The 23,772-nt window shown below is 52.9% G+C and overlaps 1 protein-coding gene across 2 annotated transcripts in view; it reads left to right on the forward strand.

Moving 5' to 3' along the window:
* The window catches only part of LOC117888846 (E3 ubiquitin-protein ligase Rnf220-like), a 30,034-nt gene extending 28,202 nt beyond the window's left edge, over nucleotides 1-1,832 (forward strand). For both annotated transcript variants that reach the window (XM_034792619.1, XM_034792620.1), the window contains exons 11-13: nucleotides 488-605; nucleotides 750-824; nucleotides 1,553-1,832. In XM_034792619.1, coding sequence (XP_034648510.1) covers nucleotides 488-605; nucleotides 750-824; nucleotides 1,553-1,624 — 265 coding nt within the window. In that variant the 3' untranslated portion in view covers nucleotides 1,625-1,832. The remainder of the gene's footprint in view (nucleotides 1-487; nucleotides 606-749; nucleotides 825-1,552) is intronic.
* Nucleotides 1,833-23,772: the final 21,940 nt, after the last annotated feature.

A 23,772-nucleotide genomic window follows, 5' to 3' on the forward strand; every position in this document is an offset into this window, starting at 1 on the left:
TTGTGAAGGCTAGTACTATAACAGCGTTTAAAAGAGAATTGGATAAATTCATGGAGATTAAGTCCATTAATGGCTATTAGCCAGGATGGGTAAGGAATGGTGTCCCTAGCCTCTGTTTGTCAGAGGGTGGAGATGGATGGCAGGAGAGAGATCACTTGATCATTACCTGTTAGGTTCACTCCCTCTGGGGCACCTGGCATTGGCCACTGTCGGTCGACAGGATACTGGGCTGGATGGACCTTTGGTCTGACCCAATACGGCCATTCTTATGTTCTCCATCGCTCCATCCTGCTAAGAGATGGCCCCGACTCTATCTTCTCTCCCCGGCCCTGCCCCACACGGGCCTGCCCCAGAATCCCAGCACTCCCTCGGGTCGTCTGGATCTGAATTCTGGCTTAGCTCCATCTCTAGTCGCCTTCTCCCCCCGCCTTGCTAATGTCCAGTGCCAACCTCTCGGCTTCTCTCCAATCATCTCCTGTCCCCGCAGCAAGGTGGAGGAGGAGGAGGGAGACTCCGCCCTCACCATGGAGCTGCTGAAGGCTCAGATCCAGGAGCTGCGGCGACGGCTCCTCCGAAAGGACTCGTACAAATGCCACATTTGTCTGGTAAGGGTGGCCCATCCCCTGTTCCCTACAGCGCCCCATGCTGGGAGAGGCTGGGGGTGGAATAGCCGGGAGCTCCCCCACAGCCAGTGCTCCTGCCCTGCTCCCTACAGTTCTTTCCCAACGTTCGGTCTCCTTCCTTTCCAGGACTCGTACTCCGTGCCGTTGACTTCGATTCAGTGTTGGCACATCCACTGCGAGCGGTGCTGGCTCCGGACTCTGGTAACGCCCCCCCTGTCCCTTTTGGGCTTCCTGCCCGTGCTCCATTATCTGCTCCAGAGCGTGAAATACATGGTCCAGAGCCACTCCTTGCGCATTTCGCGGCATAACCCCCCTGCTAGCTCTCCTCTCCCCGAGTCACTGCTCTGTGGCTTTGAGCCCCCCAATGCTGGTTTGACTCCAGGCATTGATGGCAGGTCAGTGCTGGCCCAGCCCTCTGTCCTGTCCCGTTCAAGCTCTCATACCGTGCCCATCATTATGGTCCCTGGGCACCTGCCCATCATGCATCAACTCCCGTGACTGCTATTGTCGCAGGTGATGCCTTCCATTTGCCTCTTCCCAGGGGGAAAATTGTCTCTTCAGTGGTTTCTTATTGTGCTCTTGAAGGGAAGTCTGGTATGCTGGTTAGAGCAGGGGGGCTGGCAGCCAGGACTGCGGGGTTCCATTTCCAGCCCGGGGGGCGGGGGGTTCCAGTGGTTAGAAGGGGGTGGGGAGGGATGGGAGTCAGGATTCCTGGGTTCCATTCCCAGCTCTGGGAGAGGACTGGGGTCCAGTGAATTGGGGGGGTCCTATTCCTAGCGCTAACACTTAGTGCCCAGAGGTAGCTGCCTTTCAGTGGCAGGTAATGGGCGTGTTGAATGCAGGGTGCTCTGCCAGAGGGGAGGGCGCATTATTAACCTTTTAACAGCTCTCTTTTAAAGCCTGACGTGTCCCGCTGCCCTTTCTTCCAGGGCTCCAAGAAGCTCTGCCCCCAGTGTAACGCCATCACGTCCCCCGCCGACCTGCGGCGCGTGTACCTATGATCTCGGGCCAGCCTCCCAGCACAGATGGCTGCATCCTTCAGCACGAGCCACGCATCCCACTCCCCCCAGACCCCCCCACTGCAGACTGAACCCAAACCGGGAGGCTGCTGACCTGCTAAAAAGACCTGCCCGGAAAGTGAAAGCAAAAGGACCCACGCCTGCTCTGGGCATGGGTCATGATTGGCCGTGGCATCCCCTCGCCACGGCCGGGGGGGACGGGGACGGCCGGGGGGGGGGGGTGGGGACCGTCTTGTGGCCAGTTTCCTTTTCTGCCCCCCTCTTGTTTGTCTTTTGTTCATTAAGTAAAACCTGTTTTTAGTAACGCTTGACCCTGGCCTGAGTGCGTCGCTCCCACCCCTCCAAAGAGAGCCGTTGAAGGCTGTGGGCACGCGGCGAGCAGATCTAGGCCCTGCTCCCAGGCTGGGGCACCCCTGAGGGAGTGGGGTCTAGTGGGTTGGGGCTGGGGATCAGGACTCCTGGGTTCCCTTCCTGCTTGGGGGGAGGGGCAAAGGGCGGCTTGCGGTCAGAACTCTAAAGAACCCAATTCGCCCTGGCTCTGCAGTTCAGGATCTCCCAGCCCGGCCCCTCCTGTAGCCACACTGGAGGGGTGGGCCCCAGGGAGGCGGAAGGGTCTGGGATTCCTTCCCCACTGTGGACTGGCCTGGTGCAGCGCCGTAGTCAAGCAGCCCCTAGACGCTGCCCCCCGAGGTCAGGCGTGGGTAGCCGGGAGGATTGGGGCTCCACCGAGGGGAAGTGAGCTGCATGAGGGCACTAGCCATATGCAGCCGGAGACAGAACCCCAGGAATCCAGATTCCAGCCCCCTGCTCTACCCACTACATCCTGCTCCTCTCCCAAGCTGAGGATAAACCCAGAAGTCCTGACTTCCAGTCCACCCTGCTAGATCCCCACTCCCCTCCTGAGCGGGGGATCGAACCCAGGAGTCCTAGCAGCCGAGCCCCGTTAAACCCCAAGGCCATACCCCCCACGCACCGGAGTCAGTCTCTCTGCTCCTCTGTACCCTGCCTTCCCCACTGTGCTGAGAAATCACAGCCCTGACGCAACGCGGGCTGGAAATCTACCAAGTTCACATGATGGCCTCATGGACCCCGTGGCAAACAGGAAACCCTGTTGCTGGAACAGGCCTGCCTGGTTTCCCCTGGAGCTAGAGGGTGGCAAATCTCTCCACTCCCCCCACCCCTCCCTGACTGTTCCCCACTCTCCCAGCGGCTCTGTGCAAGCCCAGTAAAGCTGGGTTATGGCTGAGTTGGGTTATCCCAGCGCCGAGCTCCATGCACTAGGCAACACTGCCTTATATGACACCCGCAGGTCGCCTGGGTTCCATTCTGTGCTCTTGGAGGGGAGCGGGCTCTAGTGGTTAGAGTGGGGGGGGGGCGTGACCTTTTTTTTAACAGCACGATTCAGCTCCTGGATCCAGCCATCTGGCCTGTTCAGAGCAGGGGGGTCAGGTGCAGCCCGGTGCTGCGAATCGGGTCGGTGGCAAGGTTCTCACCTGGATGCAAAAATTACCCACCAGGTTAGGAGAGGAAGGATTAATGGTTAGAGGCATCAGGACTCCTGGGTTCTCTGCATAGATCAGGCAGGACAGAGTGGGGTCTAGTTGTCAAAAGACTCACAGGTTGTGCCCACTCTTGGCCCCGTGCGGTCCGTGGGTGGTGCCCCTTTCAGTAAGATGGCCCTTCTCGGGGGTCCACTCTCTCTCGGGGTCAGGCCCCTCCACCTCCTGGAGCTGCACCTCTCTGAGCCTTAGCACGTCTGTCTCTGCCATGGGCCCCGTCAGGGAGTCCCCTCTCTCTGGACCTCCGGGGCCTCCACCACCGAAGGGGACGATGCAACCCTGATCTCTAGACCGGAGTGACTCTCAGCCAGTGTAAAACAGGAGGTTTATTGAGCGTTGAACACGGCACAGGAAACTCTCAGGGCCTCAAGCCTGGCCTCCCTCAACACAGCCCATCGAAGTCTCCCCTGCATCCAGGTGGGCTCTGCCTGCTCCCCCTCTCCAGCCCAGAGCCCCCCTGCTTCCCAGCTGGGCATCTGATACCCCCGGCCCCAAGCCCCGCCTCTGTCCATTGTCTTCTCTCCAGGTAAACAGGGTCACCTGGGCCTCCTCTCCTCTCTTCTGTCCTCCGGCCCCTCTGGCTGGAACCGGCTGGTTAGGTCACGGGGTCCTCTCTTCACAGCCCATTGTCCTCCCACTGGCCAGAACCGGCTGGGCCTCCAGGTCACCAGGTAGCCAGGTCACCAGTCGCTGGGGTAGCCGTCCTCCAGGCCATTGGCTGGGGTCCCAAGTTCCCTCTCCGGTCCTCTGTACCAACAAACTCCCTCTCCCCTCACCTCATCAAACCAGCACCACCCAGGGGCATTGAGTCCCACTCCCTCTACATGCAAACCATTGGAAAACCAAGGAAAAAACCAAGAAAATCCCCCACTTCATCACACTAGTGGTTAGAGCAGAGGGGCTGGGAGTCAGGTGTCCTGGGTTCTATCCCCAGCTCTAGGACAGGAGTGGGGTCTAGTGGTTAGAGTGTGTGCGGGAGGGAATCTAGGACTCCTGGGTTCTCATGGGGTAGGGGGTTAGAGTGGTGAGAATTGGAAGGCAGGACTTCAGGGTTCTCCTTGAGTGATTTGCTGTGTGATCCTTTTTGTAACACACCACATCACCCGTCAGTGCCTCAGTTTCCCCCCCCCCCCCCCCCAGGGCTCAGACTGCCCAGGATTCTGTGAGGCGCGCCCAGGAAGCCCGTTGCCACCTCCACGGGTATGAGTTGAAGTAAAGCCTCCGGGATCCTCTGGGGACCGACCTACTGGGAGGAGCTGCGTGCAGGGAGGATGGGGAAGCTGCATGAAATGTGTGGGTGGGAGCAGAGGCCGAGGGGTAGTTTCAAATTCCTCCTCCAATGCGTTCACAGAGCCAGAAAGCAATTTACACTTCCAGAAAGGGGCTTTTCCACTCTCTCTGCCCGGAGTTTCCTGTTAAGGCTCATTGCATATCTATCTATGTATCTCTTGCTACGTTTTTTGTCAATGGAATTCTTTATTCACCCAGTGTCCCCTGCAGGAGACAGCTCCATCCCCTCTGGGTGCATTCAGGACGGATGTGGTTTAGGCACCGGGGCCGGGACTTGGAGGTTTCATTCTCGCTCAGGTTCTTCCAATAATACCGAGCTCTCAGAGCTTTTTGTCCATAGATCTCAGACAGCGAGATCCTCAGTGGTAGTTAGGGCCGAGCTGCAGTGAAATCAAGGGGAGTGAGACCCCTAAGAACCTTTGAGTAGCTGGGCCAAATTGCTTTAGAGGTCAGTCTCATTATCCCCATTGTACAGATGGGGAAACTGAGGCAGAGAGCGGCTAAGCGACTTGCTCAAGGTCATCATGGCAGAGCTGGGAATTGAATTCAGACCCCACTCCCGTGTCCTAGAGGGGCACCCTAACCACTGGAGCACCCTTCCCTTCCTAGCAGAGCAATGGAGCTTGGTCAAGTCACATCATTGCTCTCTGCCTCACTTTCCCCATCTGTAAAATGGGAAGAATGCTCATTCCTTTGTCTGTTCAGATTATAAACAGGCCTTCTGAGTTTCAGTTTCAACCGATAACCCCAGGCTAAAAAAAAAAATCATTTATTCATTAAACACCAGAAAACACCGGAAATGGTTGGTTTATTCCTCTAAAGACTCAAAAACACATCGCTGCTGATGAGCTGAAGTGGGGTGAAAACACTCTGCCTGTGAAACCCAGCACAGAGTTGGTTTATGGTAAAATGAAATAACGTAGGAGCAAAATATACATGGGGTTAAGTGAGTTCAGTTATAGGCAATGAAGCTGGAAAGAATTACAAGTAAAATAAAACACAACACCATAGGCGCCGACTCTGTGGGGCTGGAGCACTCGCTGGGGAAAAATGGTGGATGCTGACCAGCAGACCCCCCATCAGCTTTCCCCCAACTGCCTCCCTGTCCCTCCCCCTGCCTCCCGCCTGTTGCAATCAGCTGTTTCGCGGTGTGTGGGAGGCTGGGAGGGAGGGGAGAGGAGGGAGGAGCTGGGCGGGGCGGGAAGAGGCGGATTGAAAGACCCATCTTTCACAACTTGCAAGAGTTCTGGCCTCATGTGTCCGTTCAGACCAGTGAGATTGATTTTTCTCCGGGTTACCCTTCGAAGTAAAGTGCCTGCAAGCTGTGGGGATGGCGGCACGGAGGTGAAGGAAGCTCCGTGCGCTTTCTTCCCGCCACGTCTTATTTACCAGCTTTGTTTCTCTAATAGGTAAAAATGGACGATCTTTTCTTTGCCTGAAGATCGGCCTGGTCAGCGAATCAAAGGCTTTGTCTAAACAGGCCTGGTTACCAGCTGCCCCTGGCATTCCCGGCTTGCACGCATGCGAGTTATCATTCCAGCATACGTCCGTAGCGCTTAATACCCACCATGTGCACACGTCACACCAGAATTGTAATGAGCCGCGAGGTATTGGCTTTCCACTGATACCTCACAAGGCCTACGTTGTACCTGGAAGATTACAACAGTGTGCAGGGCGTGAATACAGCGGTGCTTAATGTCACAGGGTCTGTCTACCCTGCAATTAAAAACCCGGGTTCATGGGGCTCGGGCTAAGGGGCTGTTTAATTGTGGGGCTGGAGCCTGGCCTCTAGGACCCTGTGAGGTGGGAGGGTCCCAGGACTAGGGCTGTGACCAGAGTGTCTACACCACAATTAAACAGCCCCTTCGCCTGAGCCCAGGAGCCCAAGTGGGTGTCTAATTGCAGCCTAGAGATACCCACAGAAATGTAGGAGTGGACGGTCATCATTCTAGCCCATCCACTCTGAGGCAAGACAAAGTATACCAAGCCCATCCTTGTCTAACCAGTTCTTAAAACCCTCCAGTGATGGGGATCCTGCAACCTCCCTATGTCCCCGGCCCCGTGCGGCACTAGCTTCAGAGTGCAAAAGTGTTTTTACCAATATCTGGTCCTGCTCTCCGTGAACACGGAGAACAACCGATCGTCATCTTCTTTAGAACAACCTTTTCCCATATTTGCAGACTGTTCTAGGGTCCTCTCTCCGGCTTTTCTCCGGACTAAACGTGCCTGGTTCTTTCAACCTTTCCTCAGAGGGCAGGTTTTCTAAACCTCGGATCGTTTTTTGGTGCTCGCCTCTGGACTCGCTCCAATTTGTCCACATCTTTCTTAAAGTGTAGCACCGCAAAGTGGACCCGGGACTTGCCTCCCTGAGTCCTACATTCGACACTCCTGTTAATACATTACGACAATCAAAGTCCAGACGCCCAAAGGAAAGATCAGGGAGGTCTAGCCCCTCCCCGCCCCAAGTAAGCAATTGAATCAACTGTTCGTAGACACTGTTACTTTGTATAAAAAATACGTCAGGTAAAGGCTTCTACGGAGGCTTCTATGGAACCCCATGGTCACTGGGGGATCTGTGTCCAGGATACGGTTATGAATATGTGTCCAAAATCGTCATTGTCACTACAAGTGTGACTGCAGCATCACCTCAAAGCAGCCTGGAGAGACAATCAGCCGGGGCGCCGGCTCAGCGCACCAGGAAGGGACACGGCCTATGGCGGACCAGTCAATTAATGGGAAAACAATGAAAGAACTTGAAACTGCAGAAAAGCCCAGTCTGGGAACCCCCCCAGCTCTGTGTAACGTTCTGAGAAAAAGGGAAAAAAAACAACAAGGGCAAACCCTGTAAGAGGGATTTGAAGGGAAGCTTAGCCGGAAACCCAAGGTCAGCAGCCCAGACTTGTTTACCCTTGACATGTTACAACAGCACCGCGCTGAAGTGTGGCCACGCCCTGTGCCGACGGGAGGAGTTCTCCTGTCGGCGTCTGTGATCCACCTTCCTGAGAAGCAGGGCTGGGTTTACAATGCGCCGGTAGCCCCATGAAGCCAGGCCCATGCTCAGAAGGGGTCCAGGCCTGCTCCGTTTGCACCGCGCCCCGAGACCCTGCCAGCCGCTGCTCTTCCCTCCCCCCCCCCTGCCCACCACTTGCTCCTCCCAATCAGCCCACCAGCCGTCTGAGGGCTCCTCTCCATCCCCTGACCCCACCCGCTGGCTCCTCTCTGCCCCCTGGCCAGACCCAGCGCCCCTCCGGCTCCGGGCAGTCTCCGCTTCCCACCACCTGTGGGGCCCCACCTGTCTCCCTGGAGCTCCCCTGCATGGGGGAAGGAGTCTCGGGGGGCAGGTTGCTGGCAGGGACGGCTCTATGTATTTTGCCACCCCAAGCACGGCAGTCAGGCGGCTTTCGGCGGCGCGCCTGCGGGAGGTCTGCTGGGTCCCGTGGCTTCAGCGTCCCTGCTGCCGAATTGCCGCTGAAACCGCGGGACCGGCGGACCTCCCACAGGCACGCCGCCGAAGGCTGCCTCACTGCCGCCCCCACAGCGACCGGCAGGCCGCCCCCTGCGGCTTGCCGCTCCAGGCACGCGCTTGGTGCGCTGGTACCTGGAGCCGCCCCTGGTTGCTGGGCTGTGAGGAGGCGGGGAAGATGTGTGTTGGGGCAGTAGGGAGCGGGGGTTCTGTGTGGGGTGCTGGGCAGTTGTGGCGGGGCTGTGGACAGGGGGGCACTGGGCAGGGGTGGTGTTGTGTAGGGCGCTGTGCATTTGTGGCAGGGTCTGGGGGCGCTGGGCATAGCAGGTCCGGGAGGGCTCTATTCCCCCATAGGGAATCGGGCCCTGCTGAGAAGCAGTAGCTAGGTCTACGGAAGAATTCTTCCATCCACCTGGAGCTGTCTATATTGGGACTTAGGTGCACGAGTTAACTACGTCGCTCAGGGAGGTGGATTTTTCACACCCCTGGAACCACCTAGTTAGACCGACCTAATTTTCCAGTGTAGACCAGCCACACGGGAGCAGCTGCCCGTGAAACGCTGGATCCCCTCTAGTGCAGCGGGCCCGCACGTAAACTGTTCGGAGGCAAGAGGTAACTCGTATTAGAAAAGGAAACGTAGCTAAGACAGAGGCGTAGAACCTGAGATTGCATCTTGACGTTTATTTTCTGGGTTACTTGTGTCCGCTCACTCTTCCTTGCTATCTCATCTCTGAGTCGACGATTTCCCTATTACATGAACGTCTTTGTTCTCTGTGGCGCAGTCTGTGTGTGCTGAAGTGAGCCAATACCTGGGGGCAGGTTTCATGCCTTCGGGGGTGATGGATCTGGGGGCCTTGGGACCAGAAGGGACGGCTGAGTTCACCCAGCTAGAAGTCACGAGGCTGGTGGGAGCCAGGATGAAACCTTATGCTTGTGGGCTGGCTACTGGTGTCATAGCAGCGGTAAGACACCCAAAGGGACAAGGCAGGGGGTGACAGAACCCTGTACTGGTCAGGGTGATCCCCTAACTGTTATAACACCCAGGAGTGACGCATCTTTTGCAGGAGCATCACGTTGCTGGCTCGCCTTCAGTCTGGGGTCCACTGGAACCCCTGAGTTCCTATTGCACCAGTCCCCCCTTTATTAAAGATACCCTGTATTCGGCTCCTGACCGCCCAGAAGGAGGCAGCGCTGTGCGTCACAGTTCATTGTCAGATCCGTGGCAGACAAAAGGACAGGCAGAGGCCAGGTGTGCAGTGCGTGTGTTCACGTTAGATTGTTTGCTGAGCACTTGTGCAGTAATATCATTCCACTCCAGCGCAGCCATGGGATATTTCCATCCAAGGGCTCCCATTGTGCGGCTTCATTAACCCTATCATTGCCCTCCCCTCCATCCGTGTAACCAAGCCCACTAGATCCACCCCTCCGCCCAGCATTTCTAAATGCCTTCCGTTCGGCTTGGCCAACATTTCGTACCCGCTCATTTATACAGCTGCCGTCTACCCGGTGCGTGATCCACATCTTTAAAGAGAGGTAGTGTAGCATTTTCCAGCCCTTTACAATAAACAGTCTGAGTCATTGGCGTCACCTGTATTTCAGTCGGGCGACACTCCCGGGCCACCCGCTTGAGTCACACGATCTGACGGGTGCTTCTGGTTGACACTGTTTGCAAATAAAAAAACCCGCCAGCCCAGCGTGACAGGTAAATTCGCGTCTTCGACTCGCCAGATGAAATGCAGCGCAGCAGGGGACGTGTATCGTCATTCGTACTTTACCGGTGCCCTCTCTATTACAGACCCGGCTCTGACCCGCGCCGGTCTTTAGGCTCCTAATTTTGAAATCATATATATACCGTATCCTGCTCCTGAAATCGCAGATGGCCGTTGTGATTAGGAGTTGGCATGAGACAGCGCCAGTCTGCCAAATTAGCTATGCCTGTGGGTCACATCCACTCGGGATCTCTGCCCCACTATGTAAGAGGCTTAATGATTGCCCCATTTTTTCCTTGCCTGTAGCCACCCATTGTCTCCTGCCCTGTACTTAGCTTGTCAGCTAACTGGGATAGAGACCATCTGTTTGTGCCGTGTTTGTACAGCACCTAGCACATGATCCGTGATGGGGGTTTTTAGAAGCGACCATAATACACCTAATAAATCATGTACTGCATCCCACACAGTGGGGTTCTGGTCCGTGACTACAGTACCTAGATGCTACCATAATACACCTAATAGTGCACAGTACGTAGTACAATGGGGTTAGGGTGACCAGACAGCAAATGTGAAAAATTGGGACAGGGGGTGGGGGGTAATAGGAGCCTATATAAGAAAAAGACCCCCAAATTGGGACTGTCCCTATAAAATCGGGATATCTGGTCACCCTAAATGGGGTGCTGGTCCATGACTGAGGCTGCTAGATGGAAACAGCACTGCTCGCTTGTATCATCAGCTCACCCAGCACACTTGTTGCTTTGATCTGTAGCTATGTCAGCACGGCCAGCGAGCTACCGGAAAACCTCACCATCCCATTGTTTGTGTGAGTCATCTGTCGATACAATGGTTCAGCATCTTTGTTCTCCGCAGAGCTTAAAATAGACACGCAGCGCTTCTCTGGCAGACGACGTTCATTTTTTTGAGTTCACTTACGAAATAACCTCCCCCCCCCAGGTCTTTTAACTTGTAATTTGTAATTAAAAAAAAAAAATGAAGGGGCATTTCTATGGCTGAAATAGTTTACAGCCCTGTTTTTCCTTTCATCCCAAAGGGCTAGCGAATGTCTTGCCCGCTGCTAAAATTGCAGCTGCCTCTGGGGTGGGACGCAGCAGCTGGCTGACCGTGCAGCAAGTAGGAACAGGGCTCATTCACCTACCCCTAAAATGCAGCCACCTCTAGGGGGGGCGTGGCAGCTCCTCCACAGCACACAGCAACACGTCACAATCGTTTAGGACAGGAAAGCAGAAGAATCCCAGCTGTAACTGCTGGACAAACGTAGGGTGGCAGAATTGAAAGTTGGAATTGGGCCAGCAAAGTCCTGATTCTTGTGAAAAGGCTCATGTGATCTCTAAGGAACATGAGTGGTCAAGACCTTGGTTTTCCATGGTTCATCTGAAATTCAGCACTTCCAAATAACACAGCACCCCCACCCGGCTCCCTGCAGCGTGGCACCCCTTAAAGCTGTGCTGGGACACTGGGGGTCAGCTCTGACGGCACGGAGAGAGCGCTTCCTACCGAGCTTTCGTCACTGCTCCCCCTATCCCTTTGGGTTTCCCTGGCAGGCTCCCTGCATCCCACACAGTACTTAGCAGACCTGGCCAGCCTCTGAGAGCTGACGAAAACGCAGCCAGCCATGACGCCGGCTACAGCCAATGCACAGGAAACACAAGGAGCCGAGACGAGATTTTTCCGTAGCATTCTTGGAGTCAAAACATTCGTCTGCTCTGACTGAAGGGGAAGGCGTCAGATGGAATCTGGGGAGGTGTGAACCACCCACTCACACCCCAAAGAGGTAACAAATTGTATCAGCCTCTGTGATAGGTTTGATCTGACATAGTGTGGCCTATTAGGCCCTAAAGATGCCACAGGGCCCCGTCCCCACCCACCAATGGCCATTGGGAAGCAGAGAATAGCCATAGTGTAGCATGGTCTAGATAATATCTAGTCCTGCCATGAGCGCCGGGGACTGGACTAGATGACCTCTCGAGGTCCCTTCCAGTCCTATGATTCTCTGATTCTATGCTCCGGCATTGCCCTGATCTGCCCCCAATGCTAAGAACTGGGTTTGTGCAGAGCCCATATACCGGTCCCACACTAGCTGGAGAGACCTCCCCGCCGCCAGCTTTGTGGCGGGAGAAATTCTAAGGGCTTGTTTATATGGGGACACTCAGGAAAGTTAATCCGAATTAACGTTTAAGTGGATTACGTCAAGAGAATGGAGTGGCTGTTAGGGGAACTAATGGAGGGTAATGTAGTTCCTGCAAATCAACGTGGGTTTATGGAGCACAGAGCCTGTCAAACTAACTTGATATCTCTTTTCGATGGGATTACAAGGTTGGTTGATAAAGGTCACAGTGTCGATGTAATAGACTAAGGAGTGGGCTACACTAAGGGGAAGTTTTGAACTAAGATACGCAACTTCAGCTCTGCAGTTTGCATAGCTGAAGTCGAAGTGTCTTAGTTCGACTTACCTGGCCGTCCTCACGGCAGCGAGTCGACCGCCGCGGCTCCCCCATGGACTCCACTTATTCTTCCTGCCAACGTGGAGTACAGGTGTCGATTTGGGGATCGATTTATCGCGTCTAGAGTAGACGCGATAAATCGGTCCCCGATACATCGAACGCTACCCGCCGATCCGACGGGTAGTATAGACGTACCCTTAGAGTTTGTAAGGCGTTTGAGTTGGTGCCACACGACATTTTGATTGAAAAACTAGAACAATATAAAATTAACAAGGCACACATTAGATGGATTAAAAACTGGCTAACCGATAGCTCTCAAAATGTAATTGTAAATGGGGAATCTTCATCGAGCGGGTCTGTGACCAGCGGGGTCCCGCGGGGGTCAGTTCTTGGCCCTACGCTGTGTAACACTTTTATGAATGACCTGGAAGAAACCATAAAATCGCCACTAATATAGTTTGCAGATGACACAAAGATTGGGGGAGTGGTAAATAATGAAGAGGACAGGTCGCTGATTCAGAGCGATCTGGATGGCTTAGTAAATGGTGCAAACAAATGCTATGCATTTGAATATGGCTAAATTTAAATATGCTCGTATAGGAGCAAAGAAGGTCGGCCATACTTACAGCATGGGAGGCTCTACCCTGGGAAGCAGTGATCCTGCTAAAGGTCAGGAGGGGGAGGGATAGCTCAGTGGTTTGAGCATTGGCCTGCTAAACCCAGGGTTGTGAGTTCAATCCTTGAGGGGGCCACTTAGGGATCTGGGGCAAAACCAGTACTTAGTCCTGCTAGTGAAGGCAGGGGGCTGGACTCAATGACCTTTCAAGGTCCCTTCCAGTTCTAGGAGATAGGATCTCTCCATTAACTTAATTTTATTTGGGGGCCATGGTGGATAATCAGATGAACAAGAGCTCCCAGTGCGACACAGTGACCCAAAGGGCTAATGTGATCTTGGGATGTGTAAACAGGGGAATCTCGAGTGGGAGTAGAGAGGATATTTTACTTCTGTATTTGTTACTGGTGCCCAAAATTCAAGGAGGATGTTGACAAATTGGAGAAGGTTCAGAGAAGAGCCATGAGAATGATTAAAGGATTGGAAAACCTGCCTCATAATGATAGATGGAAGGAGTTCAATCTATTCAGTTTAAAAAAGAGAAGGTTAAAGGGTGACTTGATCACAGTCTTTAAGTACCGACATGAAGAACAAATATTTCATAACGAGCTAGCAGAGAAAGGTCTAACATGATCTAAAGGTTGCAAGTTGAAGCTAGACAATTGCAGACCGGAAATAAGGCACACATTTTTAATGGTGAGAGTAATTAACCCCTGGAACAATTTACCAAGGATTCTGGTGGATTCTCCATCACTAATCATTTTAAAATCAAGATCGGATGTTTTCCTAAAAGCTCTGCTCCAGGAACTATTTTGGGGACGTTCTAGGACCTGTGTTATCCAGGAGGATAATGGTTCCTTCTGGCCTTAGAATCTATGAAGCTATGAACTGCATTAAACCCACGTGTGAATGCTCTTATTCAGAATTAAAACGCCTTAATTCGGTTTAGCTTAATTCACTTAGCCTGCCGCATACCCTGCTCCCTGCAGAACAGCACCCCCTACCACCCTAAGGGAGTCATTCCCACCCACTTTAAGACTTCTTTGTGCTCCCATGGTCTAAAGTCTAGTTATTTGGGCTCAGATCCTGAAAGCTTCTCAGGTTGAAAACTTGGACGTTTGAGCCTTAGATTCTAGCAGCCTATAGATTCCTCTTCTAACTAGAATTGGGCCCCAAACTAACCTTTCGGGCCCCAAAAGTCCCCTCAAACTTTTGGTCCAAATCTGGACCTGACTCCACATTTTGTGTATGAGGCCGAACCGAAATCCTGGATCCAGAGTGACACTGGTGTCTGCAGTGTTGCCCAAGCCAGAAGGTCAAAAATCAAGAGTCAGGCCATTCAACTGGCTTAAAAATTATGAGATTAAAAAAGAAAAAGATGCTTTGGGTTCTTTTTATTTGCCTTCTGCTTCCTGAGTCTTTCAGGTGGCCCTCAGGATGGGCTTTCATGCCTCCACGCCCAGAATGGTTAAGAAAAGTCCTTTAAATTTTTTAAAGGGAAGCTGAGATTCTCCCTTATTCACAGGACTCCAGGAGCTGGGGCTTTCTGAAAAGCACCAATTATTGCAAGAGTCGGCAGCACTGAGTTGGCGACATGGATCTGACCTTGATGGGTGCCCTCAGGCCGATGAACCAAAACCGGAGGATCCACCCCTAGGGCATCGTGCCCATATTCTGAACCACAGTTTTGCAGGCCACTCACTTTGACAAGGACTGAATCAGCCGTGGAGTTCAGGGATCACCTCCCATGTTTTGCAAGAGCTCGGCTTTCTTCTGCTTCCCCTTCCAACTGACTGTGCATAACAACAGAGGCTGTGGCGGGGAAACTCTCAGCCCTTAAAGGCACATTTCTCCACTACGCCACACCAGTGATGTCCAGCGCGATAAACATGCGCCCTCCCTACAGTGTGTATGACATGCTCCCTTCTGCGGCTCATCCACCGTTTTGTTCTGTGTCCGTACAGCACCTACCACAATGGGGATGGTGGTCCATGACTTGGCACTACCGTAATACACCAAATAAATAGTAATGTACAGAACCTAGCACAAAGGGATCTTGGTCCATGCCCCGGTGCCGAGACACTACCATAATACACCTAATAAATAATAATAATTTTTCACTGCCCCCAGCTCAACCCACATGCTCTGTGGGGCAGGCAAAGAGGGCACCGCAAGACCCGCACTGACTCGTGAGTTCCATGCCCATCTCTGGTTTACTAAAAGAGGGTTATGTTGCCCCCCTCCCCACCCCCAGCTCCTGCATTAAAGCCTCCCAGCAGTGAGAGCATTCCTAGCCCTGGCCTATTTCCCGCCGGGTTGTGCTAGGAAGTGATGCGTCCGGGAGCCCCATGGCACACTCAGAACACGAAATGCTTTCCTCATGGTTAAGGGCCCCGGGGCTGCTTGCTGCAGCCGGGTGTTCCACTGATGTGCCGCTCCAGTTACGGCTGCTTCACGCTTCACGCCCCCGCTCCCCCACCCACTCCGCTGCTTTCCGTGTTCGCATCAGAACCTGGCGTGTCACTGCAGACAGCCGTGCCAGCCAAGCTCCCCTTCTCGCTGACGGGTTTAGAGCAGGGCCGGGCAAACTTTTTGGCCTGAGGGCCGCATCGGGTTTCGGAAATTGTATGGAGGGCCGCTTAGGGAGGGGGTCATGGCCCGGCCCCCACCTCCTATCCGCCCTCTTCCACTGGGACTCCTGCCCAATCCAACCCCCCTGTTCCCTGACGGCCCCCCCAGGACCTTGGGGCTATCCACCCCCCTGCTCCTGTCCCCTGATCGCCCCCAGAACCCCTGCCCATGACCTCAGCCACCCCATCCACCCCCCGTTCCTGACGGCCCCCCCGGGACCCCTGCCCCATCCAACCACCCCATCTCCCTGTCCCCTGATTGCCCCCAGAACCCCTGCCCGACTGCCCCAGCCACCCCATCCAACCCCCCCCCCCTTCCTGACTGCCCCTCCGGGATGCCTGCTCCCATTCAACCCCCCTGTTCCCTGCCCTCTGGCCGCCCCGACCCCTATCCACACCCCTGCCCCCTGACCATCCCCCTGCACTCCCCTGCCTTCTATCCAACCCCCCAGCTCCTTGCCCCCTTACTGTGCTGCCTGGCGCACCGGTGGCTGGTGGCACTACAGCCGTGCCGCCTGGCTGGAGCCAGCCACACCGTCGCCACCGTGCAGCACAGAGCACCGGATCAGGCCGCAGCTCTGCAGCTGCGCTGCCCCAGAAGCTCGCCGCCCAGAGCATTGCGCTGGCAGCGGGGCGAGCTGAGGAGGGGGAACACCAGGGGAGGGGCCGGGGACGAGCCTCTTGGGCCAGGAGCTCAGGGGCCGGGCAGGAGGGTGCCATGGGCCGGATGTGGCCCGCGGGCCATAGTTTGCCCACCTTTGGTTTAGACTGAGAAATGGGGGGTGGATGGTGGGGGGGGGAGACTCAGATCTTCCTGCATGGGGTGAGGTGGGGTCTAGTGGTTAAAACTGGGAGTCAGGTCTCCTGGGTTCTAGTCCCAGTTGTATGGGGGTAGTGGGGTTAGAGCGGGGGCATCTGGGAGTCAGGACTCCTGGGTTGTATCCATGGATCTGGGAGGGGAGTGGGGCTGAGTCGTCGGAGCAGGAGGGCTGGGAGCCAGCCTTCCTCAGTCCAGTTGCCAGCTCTGGGAGGGAAGTGGAGTCTAGTGGGTGGAGCAGGGGCGGGTGGGAGTCATGGTACATGGGATCTAGGATGAAGTGTGCCAGTTGTTTAGCACAAGTGACTGGCAGCCAGGAGAGGTGCAGTCTAACCCATCCTATGGGAGGGAGCTTGGGCCGATGGTTCGATCCAGGTGAATGCCAGGCCGCTGGGATCAGGAGGGGAATGCAACCCGTCGGGTGCAGCGGTGACCTGTCCCCCGTGGTCTAGTGGCTAAGGCATTGATCCTGTTCTGATTTGGTGCAGACATCTCCAGCTATTCTTCTATAGCCACATTACTTAACGACAGTACAGGCCTCCAAGGGCCACATTAACCAATTCCTCTGTCACCTCGGCATGCCCCCCTCTTTGCCGTTGGTTCCCCTCCTTCTACTTGCCGTCCTCACCATTTCTCCCGGTGCCCCAAGACCATTCGAAGTTCTCCTTAGACAGTGGCGATGAATTGTGACAGCAGCAGAACCGAACTGATTTTTCAAGAGGGATTTAGACACTCAAGAGCCTAAATCCCACCAACAGCCAATAGGACTTTGGCTCCTGAGTGCCTAAATCCCCTTTGGAAATGAGATTTAAGGATCCTTAAACTGGTAGACGTTGCAACGTGAGTGCAGCAAAACCTGGCTACCTTCCAATCTCTGGGCCGCTGTTCCTCACCCCAGGGCAGGCCAGGGTCCAGGCCAGAGGGGGGAGCTGGCCCTGAGCCCCACGCCAGTCTACGCAAGGTCAGGCTCCCCTCTTCTCCGCCTCAGCCCAAGTCACACTCCCCCCTCCCTGATCAACACATTTCAAGCTCCCCTTTGCCTTCTCCCTTCCCATGCCCACTCACACACCCCTTTGCCCAGCCCCCTTCCCTTTCCCCAGCCCCCTCCCATGCCATCTCACACACCCCTTTGCCCAGCCCCCTCCCATGCCATCTCACACACCCCTTTGCCCAGTCCCCTCCCATGCCCTCTCACACACCCCTTTGCCCATCCCCCCTTCCCTTTGCCCAGCCCCCTCCCATGCCCTCTCACACACCCCTTTGCCCATCCCCCCTTCCCCAGCCCCCTGCCATGCCATCTCACACACCCCTTTGCCCAGCCCCCTGCCATGCCATCTCATGCTCCCCTTTGCCCAGCCCCCTCCAATGCCATCTCACACTCTGGGACACTCTGTACCTCAGGGGAACACCCTGCACTCCCATGTTCAGCCTTATAAAATGACTGTGTGGTGTCCAAAGCAAAGTTTGTCACGTTGGGTGTCTTCGGAAAGCTCATGATGCACTGAGCATTGTTGTTATAGTGATGTTATAGGTCCTAATTTCATGTATATAGTTATGAGGCTGAAAATGTGTCTTCATGGCTTAAAACAAGCCCAGGCAAAAACTCTCCAGGAACAGAGAGGCAGTTCACACCTCATCAGGGCATGTATGGGACAAACCCAGCCCAGCCTCACAGGAACAAAGGACGCTGGCCTAGGCAGCAAGGAAGGATCTGTTGGACTCTCAAGTGAGTCACCCCCCTTCCCTGGGTCAGTTTGGGACTGCGATGAGGTAATGCTCACCTGACTCTGGGGGGGGGGGGGGACGGCGCAAAGCCAAGAGGGAAGAAAGGACATGATAAAAGGGAGAGACATTTGCCATGCTCTTCCTCTCTCTTCCACCTACATCTACAGACACCACCACCACCAAGCGACTGAAGCACTGATGAAAGGGGAGAGCCTGTCTGAAGGGCAACCAGCTAGTCTGTTGTGAGAAGCATCTAATAATAATAAAAAATGGAGATATCCCATCTCCTAGAACTGGAAGGGACCTTGAAAGATCATCAAGTCCAGCCCCCTGCATTTGCTAACAGGACCAAGTACTGATTTTGCCCAAGATCCCTAAGTGGCCCCCTCAAGGATTGAACCCATCCCCCTTCCCTTTGCCCAGCCCCCTCCCATGCCATCTCACACACCCCTTTGCCCATCTCCCCTTCCCTTTGCCCAGCCCCCTCCCATGCCATCTTATGATACTAATGATACTTACTATTCATTAGTTTAGCAGGCCAATGCTCAAACCACTGAGCTATTCCTCCCCCCCCCCCAATAAAAATAAAAATAAAAATAAAAAAGTCATCGAGTCCAGCCCCCTGCCTTCACTAGCAGGACCAAGTGAATCTAAGTTTGTAAGGGTACTGAAAGTGTTAAGATCAGCTTAGAACGCATTTTGATTTATTTATTGACCAAATCTGAGTTCATAGAATCATAGAATATCAGGGTTGGAAGGGACCTCAGGAGGTATCTAGTCCAACCCCCTGCTCAAAGCAGGACCAATTCCCAACTAAATCATCCCAGCCAGGGCTTTGTCAAGCCTGACCTTAAAAACCTCTAAGGAAGGAGATTCCACCACCTCCCTAGGTAACGCCTTCCAGTGCTTCACCACCCTCCTAGTGAAACAGTTTTTCCTCCTATCCAACCTAATCCTCCCCCACTGCAACTTGAGACCATTACTCCTTGTTCTGTCATCTGCTGCCACTGAGAACAGTCTAGATCCATCCTCTTTGAAATGCAAAGCTATCAAATGCAGCTATCAAATCCCCCTCATTCTTCTCTTCTGCAGACTAAACAATCCCAGTTCCCTCAGCCTCTCCTCATAAGTCATGTGCTCCAGACCCCTAATCATTTTTATTGCCTCCGCTGGACTCTTTCCAATTTTTTACATCCTTCTTGTAGTGGGGGGCCCAAAACTGGACACAGGACTCAGATGAGGCCTCACCAATGTCGAATAGAGGGGAACGATCATGTCCCTCGATCTGCTGGAAATGCTTCTACTTATACAGCCCAAAATGCCATTAGCTTTCTTGGCAACAAGGGCACACTGTTGACTCATATCCAGCTTCTCATCCACTGTGACCCCTAGGTCCTTTTCTGCAGAACTGCTGCCTAGCCACTCGGTCTCTAGACTGTAGCAGTGCATGGGATTCTTCCATCCTCAGTGCAGGACTCTGCACTTGTCCTTGTTGAACCTCATCAGATTTCTTTTGGCCCAATCCTCTAATTTGTCTAGGTCCCTCTATATCCTATCCCTACCCTCCAGTGTATCTACCACTCCTCCCAGTTTAATGTCATCTGCAAACTTGCTGAGGGTGCAATCCATGCCATCCTCCAGATCAGGGGTCAACAACCTTTCAGAAGTGGTGTGCCGAGTCTTCATTTATTCCCTCTAATTTAAGGTTTCGCGTGCCGGTAATACATTTTAATGTTTTTAAAAGGTCTCTTTCTATAAATCTATAATATATAACTAAACTATTGTTGTACGTAAAGTAAATTAGGTTTTTAAAATGTTTAAGAAGCTTCATTTAAAATTAAATTAAAATGCAGACCCACCTGAACTGGTGGCCAGGACCCGGGCAGTGTGAGTGCCACTGAAAATCAGCTCGCGTGCCACCTTTGGCATGCCATAGGTTGCCTACCCCTGCTCCAGATCATTAATGAAGATATTGAACAAAACCGGCCCAGGACCGACCCTTGGAGCACTCTGTTTGATTCCAGCTGCCAACTAGACATGGAGCCATTGATCACTACCCGTTGAGCCCGATGATCTAGCCAGGTTTCTATCCACCTTACAGTCCATTCATCCAGCCCCTCCTAGTTGTGCTTTGACTTATAATCACTTAAAATCTATCATTTGTAGTTAATAAATGTGTTTGTTTATTCTACCTGAAGCAGTGCGTTTGGTTTTCTGTGTGTCAGAGGCTCCCCTAGGGATAACAAGCCGGGTACATATCAATTTCTTTGTTAAATTGATGCACTCATATAAGTTTGCTGGGTCCAGTGGGCATAGCTGGATATTGCAAGACGGAGTTTCCTAAGGTTATGCTTGGGACCGGAAATATTGACTAGTGTCATTCGGTTGCACAATCCAAGCAGCTTACATGCTAGAGACAGTGTGTGAACAGCCCAGGAGTGGGGGTTCTCACAGCAGAGCAGGGTAAGGCTGGGCCCCAAAGTCGACGATTGGAGTGACCTCGCAGATCACCAGTACAGATAACACCAGAGGAACATCACAGTGGCGCAGCGAGCAGGGTGTATGTACAGTTTTTTTACTTCAAGTGAAGTTCAACACACTTTAAGCACTGATATTTGTGATTTTAAAAAAAGAACAGGCGTCCTTGGGGCACCTTAGAGACTAACACATTTATTTGAGCATAAGCTTTCGTGGGCTAAAACCCACTTCATCAGACACATAGAATGGACCTTTTTTAAGTGAGTCTTAAGTGCAGTGGCTAAGGACAGTCAGGAGGAGGTCACAGGTTTGTTATTTTCTGTTTGCTTATTTTGGAAAAGGGAAGTAAAAGCAGGAAAGCACGAAAATGAGTGAAAGCAGTGAAGCGATTGCCAAGTTGGAGCTTTTTAGGCGGCAGGTTGCAGAAAAGGAGGGGGAGCACCGGAGATTAGTACGACGGAAAGAACTGGAGATAAAAGAAAAAGCGAGTGAGAGGGAAGAAAAAGAAAAAGAGAGAGAAGAAAGAGAAAGAGCGCAAAACCACCAGCTTGACCTGCTACAGAAGCAGAAGCCCCCGACTCTCATCACTCCAAAAATCCACAGATGGGAACAATTATGTCCTGCATCCAATGAGGAGGACGATATTGCTGAATCTGACTACCCAAGGCTGTGTGTAATACATGAAATCCCTGGGGATAAGCGAGTTCCTACCCTGATTGTGAAATTAACTGGTAAAGCTCGAAATGCATTCAATGGAATCCCTATTGAAGATGCTTTCGACTATTGTAAATTTAAAGATACCGTTTTGCGACGTTTTCAGATTACCCCTGAAACAGAGAGAGTTAAATTTCGGAATCTTAAGAGGGATATTGGGATGAGTAATGGGGAATATGTAAACAACATGAAAGATTAGTTGGGAAAATGGGTGAGGGGTAAAGAGGTGGCAAGTTTTGAAGGAACGTTGGGTCTTGTTGCTCAAGAACATTTCCTGATGTCAAGCAGTGTCTATCCCATCTCCTAGAACTAGAAGGGACCTTGAAAGGTCATCGTGTCCAGCCCCTGCCTTCACTAGCGGGACCAAGTACTGATTTTGCCCCAGATCCCCAAGTAGCCCCCCTCAAGGATTGAACTCACAACCCTGGGTTTAGCAGGCCAAAGCTCAAACCACTGAGCTATGGACAAAGATGTAAAGTCTGTGGATGAGACGGCTATTTTAGCTAATGCCTTTGAACAGACTCAAGTGTCTACGGAAGGCAGGCCACAGAAAGAGGGGTTTAGAACTGGTGGGACGGGAGGATCCCCTGGGAAGAGAGAAGAGGGTTGGGAGCCTAAATATTCTCTTACCCCAAACCATCCTTCTACTGCTAACCCTCATCCCAAACTCGTGTAAAAGCAGAAGAGCCCCAAAGGTGCTATCTGTGTAATTCCACTGATCACCTGAGGAATAAATGCCTTGTGCTAGGAGGAAGCAGGCGACTGATAGCTCATGTTATAATATATGGAGATATAACTATCTCATAGATCTGGAAAGGATCCTGAAAGGTCATTGAGTCCAGCCCCCTGCCTTCACTAGCAGAACCAAGTACTGATTTTGCCCCCCGATGGCCCTCTCAAGGATTGAATTCCTACCCCTGGGTTTAGCAGGCCAATGCTCAAACCACCGAGCTATCCCTCCTCCCTCTTAGCTCTGCAGTCCACACGGAGGGGAACACTGGAGGGAAGGAAAAGCCAGTGACTGATTACATGGGCGAGAGTCAAAGGACACCCTGGGTAATGAACAAACTAACCTCAAACTGGAATATCTGAGTAGAGGGCGTGGTATCGTAAAGATACTTGGAAACCCACAGCTGTGATAAAAATGTTGGTATTAATGTTCAGTTTTGGGGATAAGAATTTTGACACGGATGTTAAACCTTATGATAATGCTTCTTTTCAATTAATACCTGTAAACAGACCACAGCAGAGAAACCATAACAAACCTGGTTTGCTGGGTGAGGGGGAAACTGAGGCACGCTGCCTCATGGCCTTAATGGCTGGATGCTGAGAGAACTGTAACACAAACGGCCTTTGAGATACTCAGTGACTAATCCTCTTGCAGTAAACTAAGGGAGCAGGTATGACACTCTGTACCTCGGGGGAGCAACCTGCACCCCCATGTTCAGCCTTATAAAATGACTGTGTGGTATCCAATGCAAAGTTTGTCAAGTTGGGTGTCTTCGGAAAGCTCATGATGCACTGAGCATGGTTGTTATATTGATGTTATAGGTTCTAATTTCATGTATATAGTTATGAGGCTGAAAATGTGTCTTCATGGCTTAAAACAAGCCCAGGCAAAAACTCTCCAGGAACAGAGAGGCAGTTCACACCTCATCAGGGCATGTATGGGACAAACCCAGCCCAGCCTCACAGGAACCAAAGGACGCTGGCCTAGGCAGCAACAAAGGATCTGTTGGACTCTCAAGTGAGTCACCCCCCTTCCCTGGGTCAGTTTGGGACGAGGTAATGCTCACCTAACTCTGAAGGGGAGGGGGTGCAAAGCCATGAGGGAAGAAAGGACATGATAAAAGGGAGAGACGTTTGGCATGCTCTTCCTCTCTCTTCCACCTACATCTACAGACACCACCACCACCAAGCCACTGAGGCGCTGATCAGATGGGAGAGTCTGGCTGAAGGGAAACCAGCCAGCCTGTGGTGAGAAGCATCTAAGTTTGTAAGAGCACTGAAAGATCAGCTTAGAATGCGTTTCGCTTTTATTTCATTTGACCAAATCCGACTTGCTGTACTTTGACTTATAATCACTTACCATCTCCCTTTTATAGTCAACACATTTGTTTGTTTTTCTTAACCAGTGAGTTTGTACGAAGTGTGGGGTAAATCTGCTCAGGTTGGCAAAGGCTGGCGTATGTCCACTTTCCATCGCTGAAGTGGTGAACCAATTAATAAATGGGCACTGCCCACCTTGAGCAGTGCAAGACGGTATATTCCCCGGGTGCTCCCCTTTGCCCATCCTGCCTTCCCATATCATCTCACACTCCCCTTGGCCCATCCCCCTCCTATGCCACCTCAAACACCCCTTGGCCCATCCCCCCTTCCCTTTGCCCAGCCCCCTCCCATGCCATCTCACGATCCCCTTCGCCCAGCCCCCTCCCATGCCATCTCACAATCCCCTTTGCCTATCTCCCTTCCCATGCCATCTCACGCTGCCCTTTGCCCAGCCGCTTCCCCCAGGGGTAGGCAACCTATGGCGCACGTGCCGAAGGCGGCACGCGAGCTGATTTTCAGTGGCACTCGCACTGGGTCCGGGCCACTGGTCCGGGGGACTCTGCATTTTCATTGAATGTTAAATGACGCTTCTTAAACATTTTAAAAACCTTATTGACTTTA

Source organism: Trachemys scripta, chromosome 16 (assembly GCF_013100865.1).
Source record: "Trachemys scripta elegans isolate TJP31775 chromosome 16, CAS_Tse_1.0, whole genome shotgun sequence".
In the NCBI taxonomy this organism is placed as follows: domain Eukaryota; kingdom Metazoa; phylum Chordata; order Testudines; family Emydidae; genus Trachemys; species Trachemys scripta.